This window comes from Cyprinodon variegatus, unplaced genomic scaffold, assembly GCF_000732505.1.
Source record: "Cyprinodon variegatus isolate N-32 unplaced genomic scaffold, C_variegatus-1.0 Scaffold917, whole genome shotgun sequence".
In the NCBI taxonomy this organism is placed as follows: domain Eukaryota; kingdom Metazoa; phylum Chordata; class Actinopteri; order Cyprinodontiformes; family Cyprinodontidae; genus Cyprinodon; species Cyprinodon variegatus.
The window spans coordinates 232,192-247,885 of record NW_015151370.1 but is presented as its reverse complement, the minus strand read 5'-3'; the positions used below and the strand labels follow the sequence as shown (position 1 = coordinate 247,885).

The following is a 15,694-nucleotide window of genomic DNA, read 5'->3' as shown; positions in this document are numbered from 1 at the left end:
AAGGCTGCAGAAGCTAATCCACAGTGAGCATTTGGTGACTATCAAAACCTTTTTAACCAGGAGTTCCTTCCTTCCAATTGCTCTGAAATGAATAATTATTCCAGCTGACAGTTTCCCCTGCAGCTTTGGGGAGGTTGATGGAACCTGTGGAGAATCTGTCACGGTGTGTTTCTGCCTTCCTGCTGAGACTCACTGAATGTTCTGGTGTTTGTTTACAGCAGCTCTCCACAGGACGACTCTAGACCCACTGCAGCCTGCAGAAGGAGAATCATTACAGACGTGATATTTAGGCCTCTGAGTTCATGTTCAAACTGTTTTAGGATGATTGGAAACCAGCGGCTCATAGGGAGGATGCACAGCATAAAACAGGAACTCAGCCACCTTTGGCTTCTCCCTCAGAAGACCTCATCTATGAAGTTCAAGCTGCAGTGATAATACAGCGTTATAGGTTGTTTAATGCACTGAAGGAGCTTTAGATTTTATGATGGATCAACTTCAGCTGGCATCCTTTGATTTGTCAGATTTCAGCAGTTATAGTTATGATCCTGAGCATCAGGAGAGGAATAAAGACGTTTTTATGACGCTGTGTCAGGAAACAAAACTTTATGATGAAGCCGTAAATATTCTTTTCTAACTGCCTGGTAGGGATTATTTCTTAGTCTCTGTAAACTTCAGGGAAACTGAGGACTTACAGGAGGAGCGGCCTCTGCTCCTGCTAAAGCAGTTCAGATCACTGGAGGACTTTAGATCCTAAAACACTGAGGATGGCCCACAGGCAGCTGGCTAATCTACCAAAATACAGAGGTTTGTTTTCAGCACTTTTCAATCCTTAACAAACTTTATCATTGAATAGAAAAAACTGATATTTTCACAAAAATATATAGAAACAAAGAGGACCTACTGTATCTGAGACTGACCTAACCTCCAGAACGATTTGTTTTCTATAGTGTGACTATGGGGAAGAGTTCAGTGCTTTTCAGGCTTTACAGTCGTTTATCGGTTTGTTTTTCTTTCATGACTCTCAGAGAGTCCGTTCCATCTGGGATGGAGGCTTCCACCGTCACTTTGGACTTACGGGCTGAAAGAAGTTTGAATTTTTTCCATGATCAGGTTCTTCATTTTATATTCTCGGCATATTTGAATACAGGGATCATCTCTAGATCATCTCATGTTCCAGACATTCAGGGTTTTAGTTTCCTGGTCCTTCAGCTGTTTGGCCTGCATGGTTGCCTGTTGCTGTATTGATTTCTAAAAGTTCTGGATCTATTAAATACATTGATGTTAAACGCCAAACAGCGTTAAAGAAAAGCAGATCATGTTCAACATGTTTTCCCAAACATTCACCAGTAACCAAACTAACTGCTGCTATGCAGCTGCTACACTACAAGCCAGTGGATTGATTCTGTTACTAATAAGGAGTTTCTTTTCTCCCAAAATGTAATTTTATATTCGTCTTATCCTTTTGTGTCCGCTGTTTGTGGCTTTAGTGTCTTTATGGATCCTGAAGGATATTGAAGGCTGTTCGATCCCAGCTGTTCTACTGGATTAGACTGATGAAGGTTCTCAATCATCCCGGTAATAGCCATTCTGTAAAAATTCAAAAAATATCCACTGGACTTAGTTTCCAAGATTTGAAGACGTTTCACCACCTCTCCAGGAAGCTTTCTCAATTCAAATGTTTGGATCCGCAGCGAGTTTGCGTCCTATATAGACAAAGCCTTGTATCGCTTGGAAACATGCAAACATGCATTTTTAACTCAGCAGTCTTTTGTTCGGACGGGTTATCCACCATTTGACAGCACAGCTTTAACCTTGGAAACCAAGTCCACTGGATTAGAGCTAATCTAGTAGTTTCTGAGTCCGGCTGAAAACAGCAGATTCTTCAAAATAAAAATAGCAGGTTCCTTTTGTTAAGTTACCATTAAATTTCTGTATCTGGCTAGTGTCATGATTTTATCAAGAGCTCGGACCCACATGCAGAGAAACCAATACAGAGAGACCAGGGAAAAGGTTTAACAGGTTTATTGAGGAGATAATGAAGAATCTAGTGTTGCTCTGAACACTGCTCAACCGGAACTGGAAAGTGAGGGGAAGACACTGCGGTTAGTTCAGGCTCAGTGGGGAATTTGACTCGAGAACTTGAAGAGAAGAATTAGGTTGCTGACTCACGTTTCCAGAAAAGTGGTTTACTCTTTAACTCCTGTCTGTGTGCGGTAGTTCCAGTGTTTGTCTCATTCGGTGGAGGGCGGACAGGGTTTACCCAAAAAGCGGTTGTTTGTAGGTGAACGGAGAAACTGACTGCCACCTGAGAGTTCAAACAAGTGTGAAGCTCAAACAATCCCTTGGAGGAAAGTAGATCCAAACCTCCAGTTTGAATCCCCAGCTCAGTTTGAAGCTCAGATGATCCTTCCAGGGAGAGAAGGTCCGAAAACATCCAGTTTGCAGGATGACTTCCTGCCGAGAGGCAAAGACAAAATAACTCGGTTACAACTCAGGTTGACAAAACTCAGTTTGACTCAGTAAAATCTCAGCTTGGCTAGAGTACCCAAAACTGGCAAACACTCTGCCGTCGTGGTAGAGTGTCAGCAGCCTAAGAACACTCCGTTAATGAGGTAACCCTTTGCAGGAGTGTGAGGAGGCGGACCAGAACCAGGCGCCTCCTGGTGGAGGAAGGGAGACAAACACAAACCACAATGACAGGACAGTTACTCCTTTTATGAGTTCAAGGTTCATGAAACATGTGCACCTATCTGACTGGTTAAGATCTAGAATCAGGAGGAGGAGGTTTCGACTGATGAAATGGAGCAGACAGCGGAGAGGTTTGAACACCCATATAATCCTAGTGTCTGAAAACATACCTGCCTCTCCTGCCTGTTTGGTGTGAACCCTGCTCCAGGGTTGCTGGTAATGTGTGTTATTTTTATTTTTGTGATTCAGACCAGTAATGCAGAGTTAAATACACTGCCCTATATATTATATGAGCGCTCTAGCCCTCACTTGTTTGACCTTGTTTGAACAAAAAAAATCAGTGTAACCTTAAGCTGAGCTCCTTAACTAAATGAAACCCAGAGTTGTTGGTTGTTCAGTCATGCAATGAGTATAAAAAGTACAATAATTCATGGTCAGTTTAAATCCAGTAATGGAGCCATTACTGCCTTTACACGGCTCAGCTGATGCCTGAGGAGCAGTGAGGCTCTGAAATAAGGTGATGCACCTGCAGTAGATCCTTTGATGTCTCTAGTTATCACACTGCAGCAGAAGCTCCTCTCTCAGACGTTAGAGTGCAGTGGGGGGGGGACCTTTTACATGCGTGCTGAGATGAGTCTTTTTGTTGTTATAAATGGAAAAGCACAGCAAGTAGCTGAAGAATGTTACTGTAAACAGAGTTTGAAGAATAGGGGCACAAGTGCAGAATAGAGTACAGCAGATAACGAAGAGGGAGCCAAACAGAAGATAGAAAACAGTGAATATAGAGGGAGAGGAAACAAATGATGCCAGCAGAGTTCATTTCCAGTCCTCAAACTGGCGGCAGACAGCTGCCGTTACGCTCCAGCAGCCTGCTGGTCACCTCAGCGCCGCCATTCATCAGGAGCTCACCGCTTTTTCTTTTACCACCTGTCCATCTTCCTCCCAGCGAGACCACATTTCATCTAACCCCAGAAAATAATAGGGGGAGCACATCAGACCCATAGGAGGAGTTTTTAAGGCAGTCTGCAGTGACATGAACCTGAATTTGAACCCTTTCTGGTTCAGTTTCAAGTTGTGTTGCCAATCTTTCCAATAAATAAGGGTCTACTTCCATTTTCGAATGTGAGGTTTTGTTAGCTGACAGTCAAACTCTCAATATTTCTCCTCCCCAAAATGAATGAAACCATGATCCACTGACTAATTGATATTATGGACACTCACATGTTGACTATTGTTGGGTCAGTCACTAATACAAGTAATTTAAATGATCCAAGAACTAAAGCAATTTTAGAAATGTCATCACTAGGTGAGGGTTTTGAGCACTGGCTGTAGACCAAAACATGATGTGTGGCAAAACCCACCTCTCTATCTCCATTACAGCAGTAGTCCAACCCTAAAACTATGCACATATTTTCTAATGATAAAGTCACCACATGCCTAATGAAGAAATGACTCATTACTTTATTATGCTGTTTGCAAGACAACTTTATTTCAGTAAGAAATCATCTTCAGATGAACGTGATTATCTGCTTTGCAGGAAGGGGCTAACCCAGGAGTGACAATTTTCAAATCGACATACACGTGTGCAGGGATGTCCTGGCATGTTAACATGAGACTGAAGAACAACACAGAGAGATGGTGTGTGACCTTAAACCATATTCCCTTTAGCTCTACACATCACTGTTTCTTTGTTATGATTCTGACCCATCGCCCTGCTCTGCTCTCTCTGTGAGCAATCAACTCCAGCTGCTGCATGTTGCACTGCAGTGCAATCATCAGTGTGTCTCTCAGCTGTGCTCAAGCAGTTAGTGCTCAAGTCAGCCTGTGGCATGCAGATGATGCCACGTAATTGCAGGCCAACAAGCAAGCAGTATCCAGCACTTCATGTTATCTGACCAAGTTCTTGACCACGTCTTCGCTTCATGGATTTTCCCTGCGCCTAGCCCTCGTTCTCTGCCTTCTGGACAATGACCCTGTTTCTGCCCCTTGACTTCTGCATCCTGCCAAGGCCGCTGATCATTAATCCTTAGTCTGGCGTCCAGGACTTTGATCCAGGCTCTCTGCTCCAAGTCACCCAACTGTTGGCCAACCCAACAACTGTTAAAGGAGCAGTCCGCTCTGTTAAAGCTGCTGGTCCCCGCTGAAGGGAGGACTCTGAAAAGTTTAGTGGTTTTGTTGGTTTCATGTATTTCATTATGGTACTCCTTCAAGCCACTAACCTACATCTCCATTCATAGTAATCTCTGGTCCTCGGTGGATGCGCTCCTGAAGTCCTGAGTTAGTAATAAATGGTTTAAATTCTACTCCTGTGTTTCTGGCTGAAAATGTGGATCTTCTGTATAGCTCAGGGGTGTCAAAGTGGTTCAAGAAATGGCCATGTGGCTACAGAATTTCTTTCCAACAAAGCAATAGCATCACAGACTCCAGCCATAAAGTCATCATGTTCAGATTGGACTCACAGCAATATCACCCCAGACTGGAGTGTATTGTGCTATTGCTTGGTTGGAAAGAAAACCTGAAGCCACACAGTTCTTTCTGGAACCAGTTTGACACCCCTGGTTTAGATCATTACATTTTAGTTAACCTCCTAACACCAGACATCATTTAGATGTTTTTTAGGTTAAATCTGGTCGGGTCATTGTAGTATTAATTTGGACCAAAAATCATTATTGAAAATTGGACTATGTTTGGTTGCTCTGATTTTGTCCGACTTTACTCCAATAATAGATGTTGAAAGATTCTCACACCATTGAAAATTGCGGCTTTTCGTTTTTCAACCAAATATAGACGCAGTTTGGACCTAAATCATGTCACGGTTACAATGTATTTTGCTTGGTCCCACCAGTAGTCCAAACTTTTCAACAACCATTTCTGGACTAAATCTAGACTACGATGGACCAACAAGATTTAGGTTAAAAATCAAAGTCTAATCTACTTCTGGTGTTTGGGGTCGGGGGGTTATTGCCCCCGACAGTCAGGACTGGAAGATCCACATTCTTTGACATGCATAAAGCTGTTACTATAAGCTAATGACTAACGTAAGCCTCAGGGCTCTAAATGTTCACATATTAATGGTGAGACACACATTTCAACATTCACCACACACTTTCTATTTTTCTCGCATGCACAAGCAGCACTATAAAAGAGAAAACCATGTGTTCAGCGACTTGATCACCAAGGCTAAGGCACAGTTACATGGGGCACTAAACATTTGGGCATATTGTCTTTTTTATATCTGAAAGTGTGGTTCCATTGCTGCGCAGTCAATATATGAGACGAGAGGCCTCTCCCAATTTTGGAAGAAGAAAACAGCAGGAGTGGATTAAATTAGCAAAACTGGTTAAAAGAAACGGAAACAAGATCATTGGTGTGCAGAGTTTGCAGAACGCAGCCAATACACCTTTAAGGTATCAAGGTCGCTGTGACTACAGTGAGAAGGTGTAGCAGTGAACTGAGCAGCATTTTTACAGCAGGTTTGTATCACTGCCTAGATCTTCACATTCCAGACTTATCTCAGGGCAATAAAGGCAGGCTGTCAGCAGTGTTTTACCTGTATGAACAATTAATCTGGTCATGGAGTTGATGCAAAGGGATGGGATAAAATGTTAGGAGTGAGGAGGAAGCAGATGTCAGGATGATGAGGTGGAAATAGTAAAGGAGATGAAGCAGGAATGGAGAGCAGGAGCTTTTAAAAAAGTATGTGGGCCAGATATAGCAGGCCTAAAATGTTTCACTTGTAGAAGACAGTGAGGGAACATAAAGGGTTGATAAAGGTCTATCTGTAGTACCCTGAATGTCACTAAAAACATTTTACATGTAAAAGAGCGAAAAAGCAAGAAAGAAAGAAAAGAAAGAAAGCACACTTAATATAACCAAGGTTGTTTTTGTTTTTTTTACTGACTGAAAAGCTTTAACTGGATTTGGTGATTGATGCCAATCTCATTATGAACAATTACTATACTGTAGTGTATGAGAAATAAGACGTTAGGTGTTTTCAGTACATTATAGGGGGAGCTTTAGAGGCTGAAAAAGGTGGGCTGAGATTGCGGCCTTAAGAAGCACCAGTTGTTTGCTCTGATATTAAAAGGGCCTATTGGAGCTAACTGGTACTGTAAGATAATATCTGCACAGAAGGCCTTTGGTGTCCGATATTAATCCGGACATTCAGAGGGATGAATATATATATGTATATATTCTAATCATTTCTCTGAATTAAAAATGTAACACCTAGCTGTGACGTGCTTCCTGTTGTCATCAGATAATCACTCCTTTGATTTCCAAACCTTGTAGCTTTTACATTTTAGGGGAGAATGAAAACCATTTGGACAGTTCTCTCCAATCTGACCACAGTAGTTCAGATCCTGCTGTTGAAATGTTTCCTAAAAATTTGACAATCAATGGTTCAGAAAGTATTATGACCTCCATATGAATTATGTTCTAGTTCAAGTTTTCTTCAGTGGTTTCTGATCAGTTCCATTTGGCAGAGTCATCTCTGTAGTCCGCTGCCCCCTGCTGTCTCCTAGTGTCACTGTAGTGCTGCATGCGCTCTGAGTTTTGTGTCTAAAAGAAGTAGAGATCAATAAATAATCTTCACAGAGAAGCTGTGATGGTTTCGGAGCAGCAGTCAGAGGTTGGGGGGATCTGGTTTCCTGGTTCTGTTCCAGTCGTGTGGGTCCAGCACACTGGGAGTTCCTTTGTTCGTGCTCGAGTAAAAAGCTTGAACAACTTGCTGCTTTATTGTTCTTCATCCTTGCCTGTTTTCTCTTTTTCTTTGTTCAGATCACCTTTTTCTGTTCTCTTGCTTTTCAACCTTCTTCCTCTTTATGTCACATCATCTTTACTTTGCATGTCCTCGACTCTGCACTCTCTTCTTGTTTACTCCCTTTCTTTTGTTTTCACCACTCTTAATCCTCTTTTGTTTCTCTTAATTATTTTTCACATTATAGTGTTGATTTAAGATATTTTCTTCTTCTTTCCTGGTTTATCTTTTTTTCTCTCATTATTCATGTTTTTATTTTCTTTGATTCTCTATTCTCTGTTTTTATTCACCCTTTTTTTCTTTCATTATTCTTCATCCCATCTTTCCTTGCTTGGATTTATCATATACCTTTTCTTCCAGTCTTCTGTTTTTCTTTCATCCTCAATTTTCCATTTTTTTTTTATCATGTCCTCTTTAGTTTATCTTTCTTCACTTGATCCTTTTTTCTTTGTTTAGTTTCCTTTTGTTTCCGCCTCGTTGGACGTTTTTCCATATTACAATCCTCTATTTTTTTCCTTTCATTTCCTTCCATCCATCCCCTTTTTCTCCTTCTTTTTTCCCATCATTTTCCTTTACCTCCTTTTGTCCTTCTTCTTGTATCTACATTTCTCTCCTCTGAACGTTTCTTTGTTCCTGTCTTCTTTTGTTTCCCTCTCTTTTATTTCTTCTCCTCCCCGCTGCCATTGCCTTCCTCCCTCCCTCCTTCCTCCTCTCCTGTGGCTGAATTATTGCATCCATAATGTTTCCTGACAGTGACGTTGATGGAAGCAACTGTACATTTAACAGCCTTGATCTCCTGATATCAGCCCGCTGCCTCACAAGCAGGCACACCTGTGTGTGTAATTCTTTATGTTGCCTGTTTAGGTTTTTTGATTTTCATGACACCCTGAGGACTTAAAGCACAGAAGCCTGTATCTGTTGCCACAGCTCCTGGTTTCAGGCTTATAGGTCAATGTCACAAGGGTGTTTTGAATCCAGTAACGGTTAAGATTATTCATAAATGCAGATTATTCATAAATGCAATCATAACCATGATTACAGTGAAATTAATGTAGAGATGTCAGCATGTGTGCATTCAGTAAACAGCAGGAGGGAACAGGTCTTTACATCCCTAAACAAAAACTTGTTTAAACGTGTTTGTGATTATTTATGTCTGAGATGGACAACGGAAGAGGAAGGGATTGAGGATGAGGGGAAAAAGAGATGAAAAACGACACTGGACAGAAAAGAGGAGGGAGCGGAGGGAAAACAGGAGGAGGGATTATATCTGGGAGAGATGGTTTATGAACCGTGAGATGAGTTTGACTGAACTGGAAGGAAAAACGCCACAGGAGGAATTTTACAGCTCTGCATTAGAATTGCATGTTTGTTTCTATCCTCTTCTTCTACTGAAACTGAAGTTTGTTACTGTGCTTTCAGCAGATGTCTGTATGTTTATTGTTTCAGAAGAAGAAGAAGGGGATCCTCCTTCAGAGATGTTGAACATTTAACATTTCAATCCTGGTAAACAGCAGTATAAATCTGGTTGATGATGATAAATTTTCATTGTCAAAAACTCCCAGGCCTTCCTCAGGCCAAATGCCATCTCCAGCCTCGCACCTCGTCTGGGGGAGGCCTGAGTCTTGCTAAGGCCAGCCGAGGGACACAGTCTCTTTACCGTCCTTTGATGAGACAGGCCCGGGACACCGTCCAATGGGGACATGGGGAGGGGCATTGGAACAGATCACCTCAGGTGGCTGCTGAGGATTTGGAGGAGCGGCAGCTCTCCTTCCAGCTTCTGTGAAGGCAGAGCTCTGCTTATAAACGGCACTTTGTTCTGTGGTTATGACCCAATTTATAACCAAAAGCTTCATAGCTATATGTACCTTTCTGCTCAGCTCCGTCTTCACCACAGCACATACGGTGGATGCACTAATCTGTCTGTCAACATCCATCTTTATTCTCCTCTCCTTCAATAACAAGAAGCAGATATATGAACTCCTCCACAGGAGACTCTCTTCTCCTGGAGAAACTTGGCCTCAGACTTGGAGGACCTAATCCTCACACCTGCCCCTTCATGTCTGGCTGCAGACCACACCGCTGTCTGCTCAGACTGTGGCTCAAGGGAGCAAGTAGAACCACGTCCTTTGCAGACCTCCTCTGGCCCTGGGTCTGCCCAAAAAATCCTGTCCATGAAAGTTGTGAACAGGAGGGCAGCCGTGTCAGAACAAGTGTCCACAAGAGGCCTGCCCCCCTTAATAAAGAACATTTGGCCCCTGGTAAAGGAACATAGGTCCCGGAAAAGCTCCATCCATGGGTATTGGTTCCAGAGGATGTAGAGATGGTCTACCATTTATTACCCCCCCAGGCTCAGTCACCTCCAGTGTCTTTGTCCATGAGCAACGTTCTCTCCCATAAACAGAGGATCAAATCAGCCCTACAATATTCAGATGCGTGTATTGAAATTCATTTGTTGTAAAATCTATGTGTTTGGTTGGATCTGTAGGAAAGAAAAGATCATTAAAATGTATGAATAAATCAAACGGCTAATTAAAGGGTTGCTCACTAATTAGGATTGTTTAATTCAATGAAGATGTCCAATGAAGCGTCGCTGTTGTCTAAAGATACATCTGCACTCTCAGCTGGATTCATTGAAAGAGGAAAAAATGAGAAATGAAAATGTTTGGTCTGTAAATCCTTCTGGATGTTTACCTGAACTGTTTCTCTCTTCTTTTTTTTTTGGATGCTAAATGGATAAACAGGCTGTTTGCAGCCATGTCATGCCACCAGCCTCTGGCATGTGAAATATTGACCTGAGCCTGAACTCAGCTCTGACATTTTGAGACATGCACCCCACCATGAGTGTGTAGGCACGCAGGCTCGCTCCCCGGAGGCCCTGCAAACACCCACACTATGCAGTCTGAAGTTCATCGACGATGAGGGACAGACTGAAGGAGCAGTTCTGCTCTTGGACCTGCAGGGCTCACAGCTGGCTCAGTCATTCTGTTTTTGTTGCTAAATGTCGAAGAAAACCCCATATGTATTAAAGCAATCCTGCTGTTCTGATTTTAAGAGATCAAGCAAAGGTGTATGTGTGATGCAGCTGCTGAAATATTCCAGTAATTTAGCTGGTGTTTATTATTGTATTGTTACACCAACAGCAGCATATAGTTAGTTTTTGGGTGTCCATGAAGCATTATAGGTGTTGCTGCTTCAAAATGTTTATTTATTATGTTGTGAATACAGATTAAGTCTAAAGAATTGTTATCATTTAATTTGATCCTGTTGCAACATCTAATTAAAATCTGATTCCAGGCTTTGACTAGGCCTTTCCAGAAGCTTCGGTTCTACCCTTTATACAGAGGTAACCTCTGGATCCTGTTACATAACTCCTCTGACCTTAAGCTCCCAGACTGATTGCCGAGCTTCTTCTAAATGTTCTGCTAGAACACATAGATGATGGTTCCTTTAATGACAGGTCTACTGGTTCCACTTCCCCTGAGATAAGATAAAGGCAGTGGCGGCTGGTTGAGTTTTCCCCGGGGGGGGCCTATACAGTACATTCAAATAGATATATACGAAAAACTAATCAAACGTATATTATTTTATCACCAGTATATTTATATGAATGTCAACAACAAAAAACAACATTATAACATTATAAAAATATGAGTAGGTTTACTTTTTGTCCTTCTGAGGTTTTTTGAAGATAAATCTGTGTTTTGTATGGTCCAATATGGTGTCACATGGTGTAAAAAAAATAATGTACCAGTTTAATAATGGAGAATCTATTAGTCAGCTTTGTAGTTTTATATATAAAAACTATTTATTTTCTGAGAACTATACAAATTAACAAACACCTACTACACTATACTATATTATTTTCTATGTAAATCCCAGATTGTTCATTCTTCTTTGCCTTTTCTGAAAAGAAAAAAATGCTTTAATTTAGTCTTACCTGTCTTTATTCATGCTGGGTCAGATCCTGGCATTTGAAAAAGGAGGCAGGGAAAGCAGAATAAAGCTTTAGCCTTGCTGCATGCAGTTAGCCAAGCATTTTCTCCATTTGTGGATCATGGTTCTGACAATGGTTCCCTGTGCTCCCAAAGTCTTAAAAATGGCTTCAGAAACCTTTTTAAAAATCCAAAATATCACATTAGACACAATATGTTCCTCTTTGGGATCTTTTTGCCAACTTCATGTTGTCAGACAAATTGTGTTTAGTTGATTAATTAAGGGACAGCTCGGTGAAGGAGCAGGTTGCCTCCATTTTTACCATCCACACCAGAAGTTGGTTAATAATATCTCTTTCTTTTAGCTCTTTTTTTAAACTAAAAAGGCAAATTTGTGTTTTATCTTATTCTCTAATTTCAATGAGTGTTACGTAATTGGCCCCTGATTGCTGGTTAAACAGACGTTTAAAAACTTTTGTTTATTTACTCGGTTGCCTGTATTTTTGTTAGCAGTTAGAACTTATTGCCTAAAAAAAAAATAAATAAATAAATAAAAGTTCACGAAGTTGGTTTTGGAGGAAACCTAAACCATGGCAACATTGATGGATGTGTCTCTAGTAAGATCCATTTGATGGTATATAGAAGTGGATGGAGGTGCAGATGTTGTCCACCATGTTCTCTAACATCTGATTCCCCAGAAACGTAAAGCTTTAAAGTCCCACAGCTTCTCGTCTTGCTTGTATTACAGAGAATATTCTGATTAAAATATCTGTAACGCTATGTGGCTGCTGATGAGGTAATGCAAGCATTGATGCAGTGCTGGGGCGGACGCCTCTAAAATGTGCAGGACATGGGGTCTGGTGGACTGAGTTTGAAAACCACAGCTGTAGTCCATCTCTTTGTTCTCTGTGAGGTCAATCATCGTTCTCTGTAACCTTGATTCTGGTATTAGATTTATGACCATTTATGCACGAAAGGGTACATTTTAAGGGTCTTAGTAAAAGGCCCTTCTGCACACCATTCTGTATTGATGACTGGATGTTTCAAATAGTCTGACCAGGCCTGCAGAGGCCTCTCCTTCAGTCTAGTATCCAGTTGTAGACAGGGACACTGGCATTTAGATGTAGAAAGTATGTTTAGGGAAGCAGCACAGTAGAACATTCAGGAGAACCTGGCATTATTAGAAATCTTGCAGTTGCGAAGGTCTGGGCTCCAACCTCTGCTGTGGGCTAAGGGTTCTGTGAGGTCAGGATGTGGGTAATTACTGATCCAGTCATTTCAAAGTATTAATAAAAAACTGATGGGGAACTCTGCCTCTTTCAGGTGTTGAGGAGGAACCTCAATCTTCTGCAGCTCTGGTCGTTCAGAGAATCTTTGACGCCATCGAGAAACATGGTGAGGAGAACAGAAAACAAACTAATCAGATTTATCAGAGGATGGGTCGGTGGTGCATGAATAAACCACCAAGGAATTACAGTCAATGGAGAACTGCTGCTATTTGTCATGTCTGCATTTTATTCACTTACAGGGCCCGAATTTCACTACTAATGGATCTTAAATGAGGTGAATTATTAGATCAAATTTGATTTCTTCAATCATCCAAGATCAATTCTGTAGAGTAATACGAAGGCTGTGGTTTGGGTGCTTTTGACATATTTGAGGATTGTATGAAGGAAATGATTAACTTTCAAAGTAAAAGCTGATATCAGACAGAATCACTGATAAATTATGGTGAACAGAACCACTCCTTAGCTCAAAGGAACAGCTTATCCCCAGGGTGCCATGCAGATGGTTGATTTATCATGTCCTCCACAGGTTTGAGCGGCGAGTCTCTGTATGAAGCTCCTCCAGACACCAGCGTTCCCAAGGAGCTCCGCCAGGCCCTCGACTCAGGTACAGCAACTATCTGTAGGAGGAAACACAGCATTTTAATCACCAAAGAAAGACCAACAAGCAGCTTCCTTCCCTTTGTGCTGGTGGGGAAACTGGAAGTTACAGGATGACGGAGGGAGAAAACAGAAACTGTTGAGTAATGTTAGGGACAGGGGACCAAAATAAAGGAGTCACTTGTTGCCATAGTGATTTAGCACACCCCAAGCCAACCACAATCCTTTTGTTCATTGTGTAGATTTTCAGGTTTTTCTAGAGATCTGAGAGGTTAAAGGGTTCGGATCGTCCAACTCCCTGTGACTCGGTTAAACTCTGTATGGTGGTTCTGCTGGATATTATTGCCGAACGATGGGCTGGATTTAGAGGTGGCTCCAGAGATTTTACCCTGCAACTGCTGAAGTGGGGGTGAGCATTGAGCTGATGGAGCTAGGAAGCATCCTTCGCTCCTACGTTTTAATGCACACAGACACTAACAAAAACAGAGGGGCTCGACTACCCTTAAATTTTCTGCTTTTAAGTGAAAACACATAAACCACTTGTGTAGTGTATTGTGCAGGATAATAACTGTTCCAATCAGTTCATTGTGTTTTGTTTCCCCAGATCTGGAAAAACAAAATTCAGTAAATTCATCCTGAATTTACCAGGAACATCTGGTTAAGTAGATGTATGGTTAAAATATCAATAAATTATTGATAAATGCAAAATTTGGTAGTTAAATTAGATGCCCCTAATTATTTTCATTTATTTTCTTTTATTGTGGAATAAATTAATCAAAATATTATATATGGTATGGTAGGGGGAAGATGGCCTGTCCAGGATGTATGTATTAACCATTTTTTTCCCTACTTGCTTTGATTCTGTTTTATTTTCCTATATTTTAATCATGTAAAGCACTTTGGATTTTCTTTGTACTGAATTGCTGTGTATTACAAATAAATCTGCCTTGCCTTGCCTAATTATAGAAATCTCTCTGCAATGATTGCCTCAAATTATTTTTTTGGCCCGTATAATATTTTAAAATTCAATTAAGGTTAAGAAACTCCCTTCCCTTATATATTAAAATTGAGACAGAATGATCTGCAAATAAAACAAGAAGTGATGCCAAAAACTCCATAAAATACATGTTAATATGTGTGTTGGAGACAATGTGGACACCAGGAAGCCAATCATTGGCATATCTTTTGGGAATGCCTAGTGATTAAACCTTTTTGGGCAGAACTTCATAAGGTACTAAATGGTCTGTTTAAAACTAATCTACCTCTGCAGTTCTCAACATTATTTTTAGGAAATGTTGATTTACAGTTTGGGAAAGCAGATGAATATTTATTTGATATTCTGATAACTGCTGGTAAAAAAGCACTGACAAGACGTTGGATGGACCCCGACCCACCCACAATACAAGAGTGGACAAGTATCGTAAATGACATTTACCTTATGGAAAGGATCACCTTCTCCCTCCGCCTTCAGAAAAACATATTCACTAAGAGGTGGGCCAAGTGGGTTAAACACGCTGGTCTTGAACAAACAGAAGTATGGAATGGATGACCATGTGGTGTCTTGTATAATTTATGCTCTGTAGCGTCTAAGGATTAACATAATAATGTATCTCTCATACTTTATTTCAAAACTGCGTGGAACATAATTTATTCCTGCTTTCTCAGGTAGACCTGTCTTTCCCTGTTTGTTCAAAGTTGTTAGATTTAATTCGTATACTTTGTTAATATTTTGTTTATAATTTTATACATACAAAAATTCTGTGTGGCGGTAATAACATTGTGCGTTCCCTACCTCTGTATTGTAATGCTCTCACAAGAAAAAATAAAAAATGTCAAAAAAAAAAAATACATATTAATAAATTTAAGATACACAAATTACATATATGTCTTTTATAAGGATAACTGAGAATAACTTGTCAAAATAATGGCAGCCTTATTTAGCAAATATGCTATAAACCCGAATATTGTAATAAAACATGCACACACTTAATATGCATTTTGGGGCAGAGAGAGTAGGAGATTTAACAACCTAAAGTCATAAAATCTCTGTTCCTGAAACTGATAAATTGTCTCTTTTCTGTTTTTTTTTTTGTTTTTTTTTTCTATACTGGAGAAGCAAACAGAGCAACATATTCTCATTATCAGTTCGTATGAAATCGAACGAAAGGTTATGCACAGTATTTCATACGTTTTTGATGTTTTTCCTCGAAAAAACAGATCAGTGCGCATGCGCAGCCAGACAGACGAAAAAAGCAGATCCGCAGACGGACTTAAAACTGGGAAAAACAGTGCAATAATTACTTCTTGATGTCTCTCACTAGGTTGCTTGCTGTTTTGTATTTTAGGGTTAGGGTTAGGGTATAATGTAGGGTGACCATATTTTCATTTTGAAAAACCAGGACACCTTTGAGCGGGGGGGCGGCTGCGGG

At 40.7% G+C, this 15,694-nt stretch overlaps 1 protein-coding gene across 1 annotated transcript in view; it reads left to right on the top strand.

Moving 5' to 3' along the window:
* Positions 1-15,694, top strand: part of LOC107099901 (phosphatidylinositol 3-kinase regulatory subunit alpha-like) — a 101,288-nt gene that overhangs the window by 41,878 nt on the left and 43,716 nt on the right. Inside the window, exons 3-4 of the mRNA XM_015398198.1 lie at positions 12,703-12,774; positions 13,195-13,272. Of these exons, the coding sequence (XP_015253684.1) occupies positions 12,703-12,774; positions 13,195-13,272 (150 nt within the window). The remainder of the gene's footprint in view (positions 1-12,702; positions 12,775-13,194; positions 13,273-15,694) is intronic.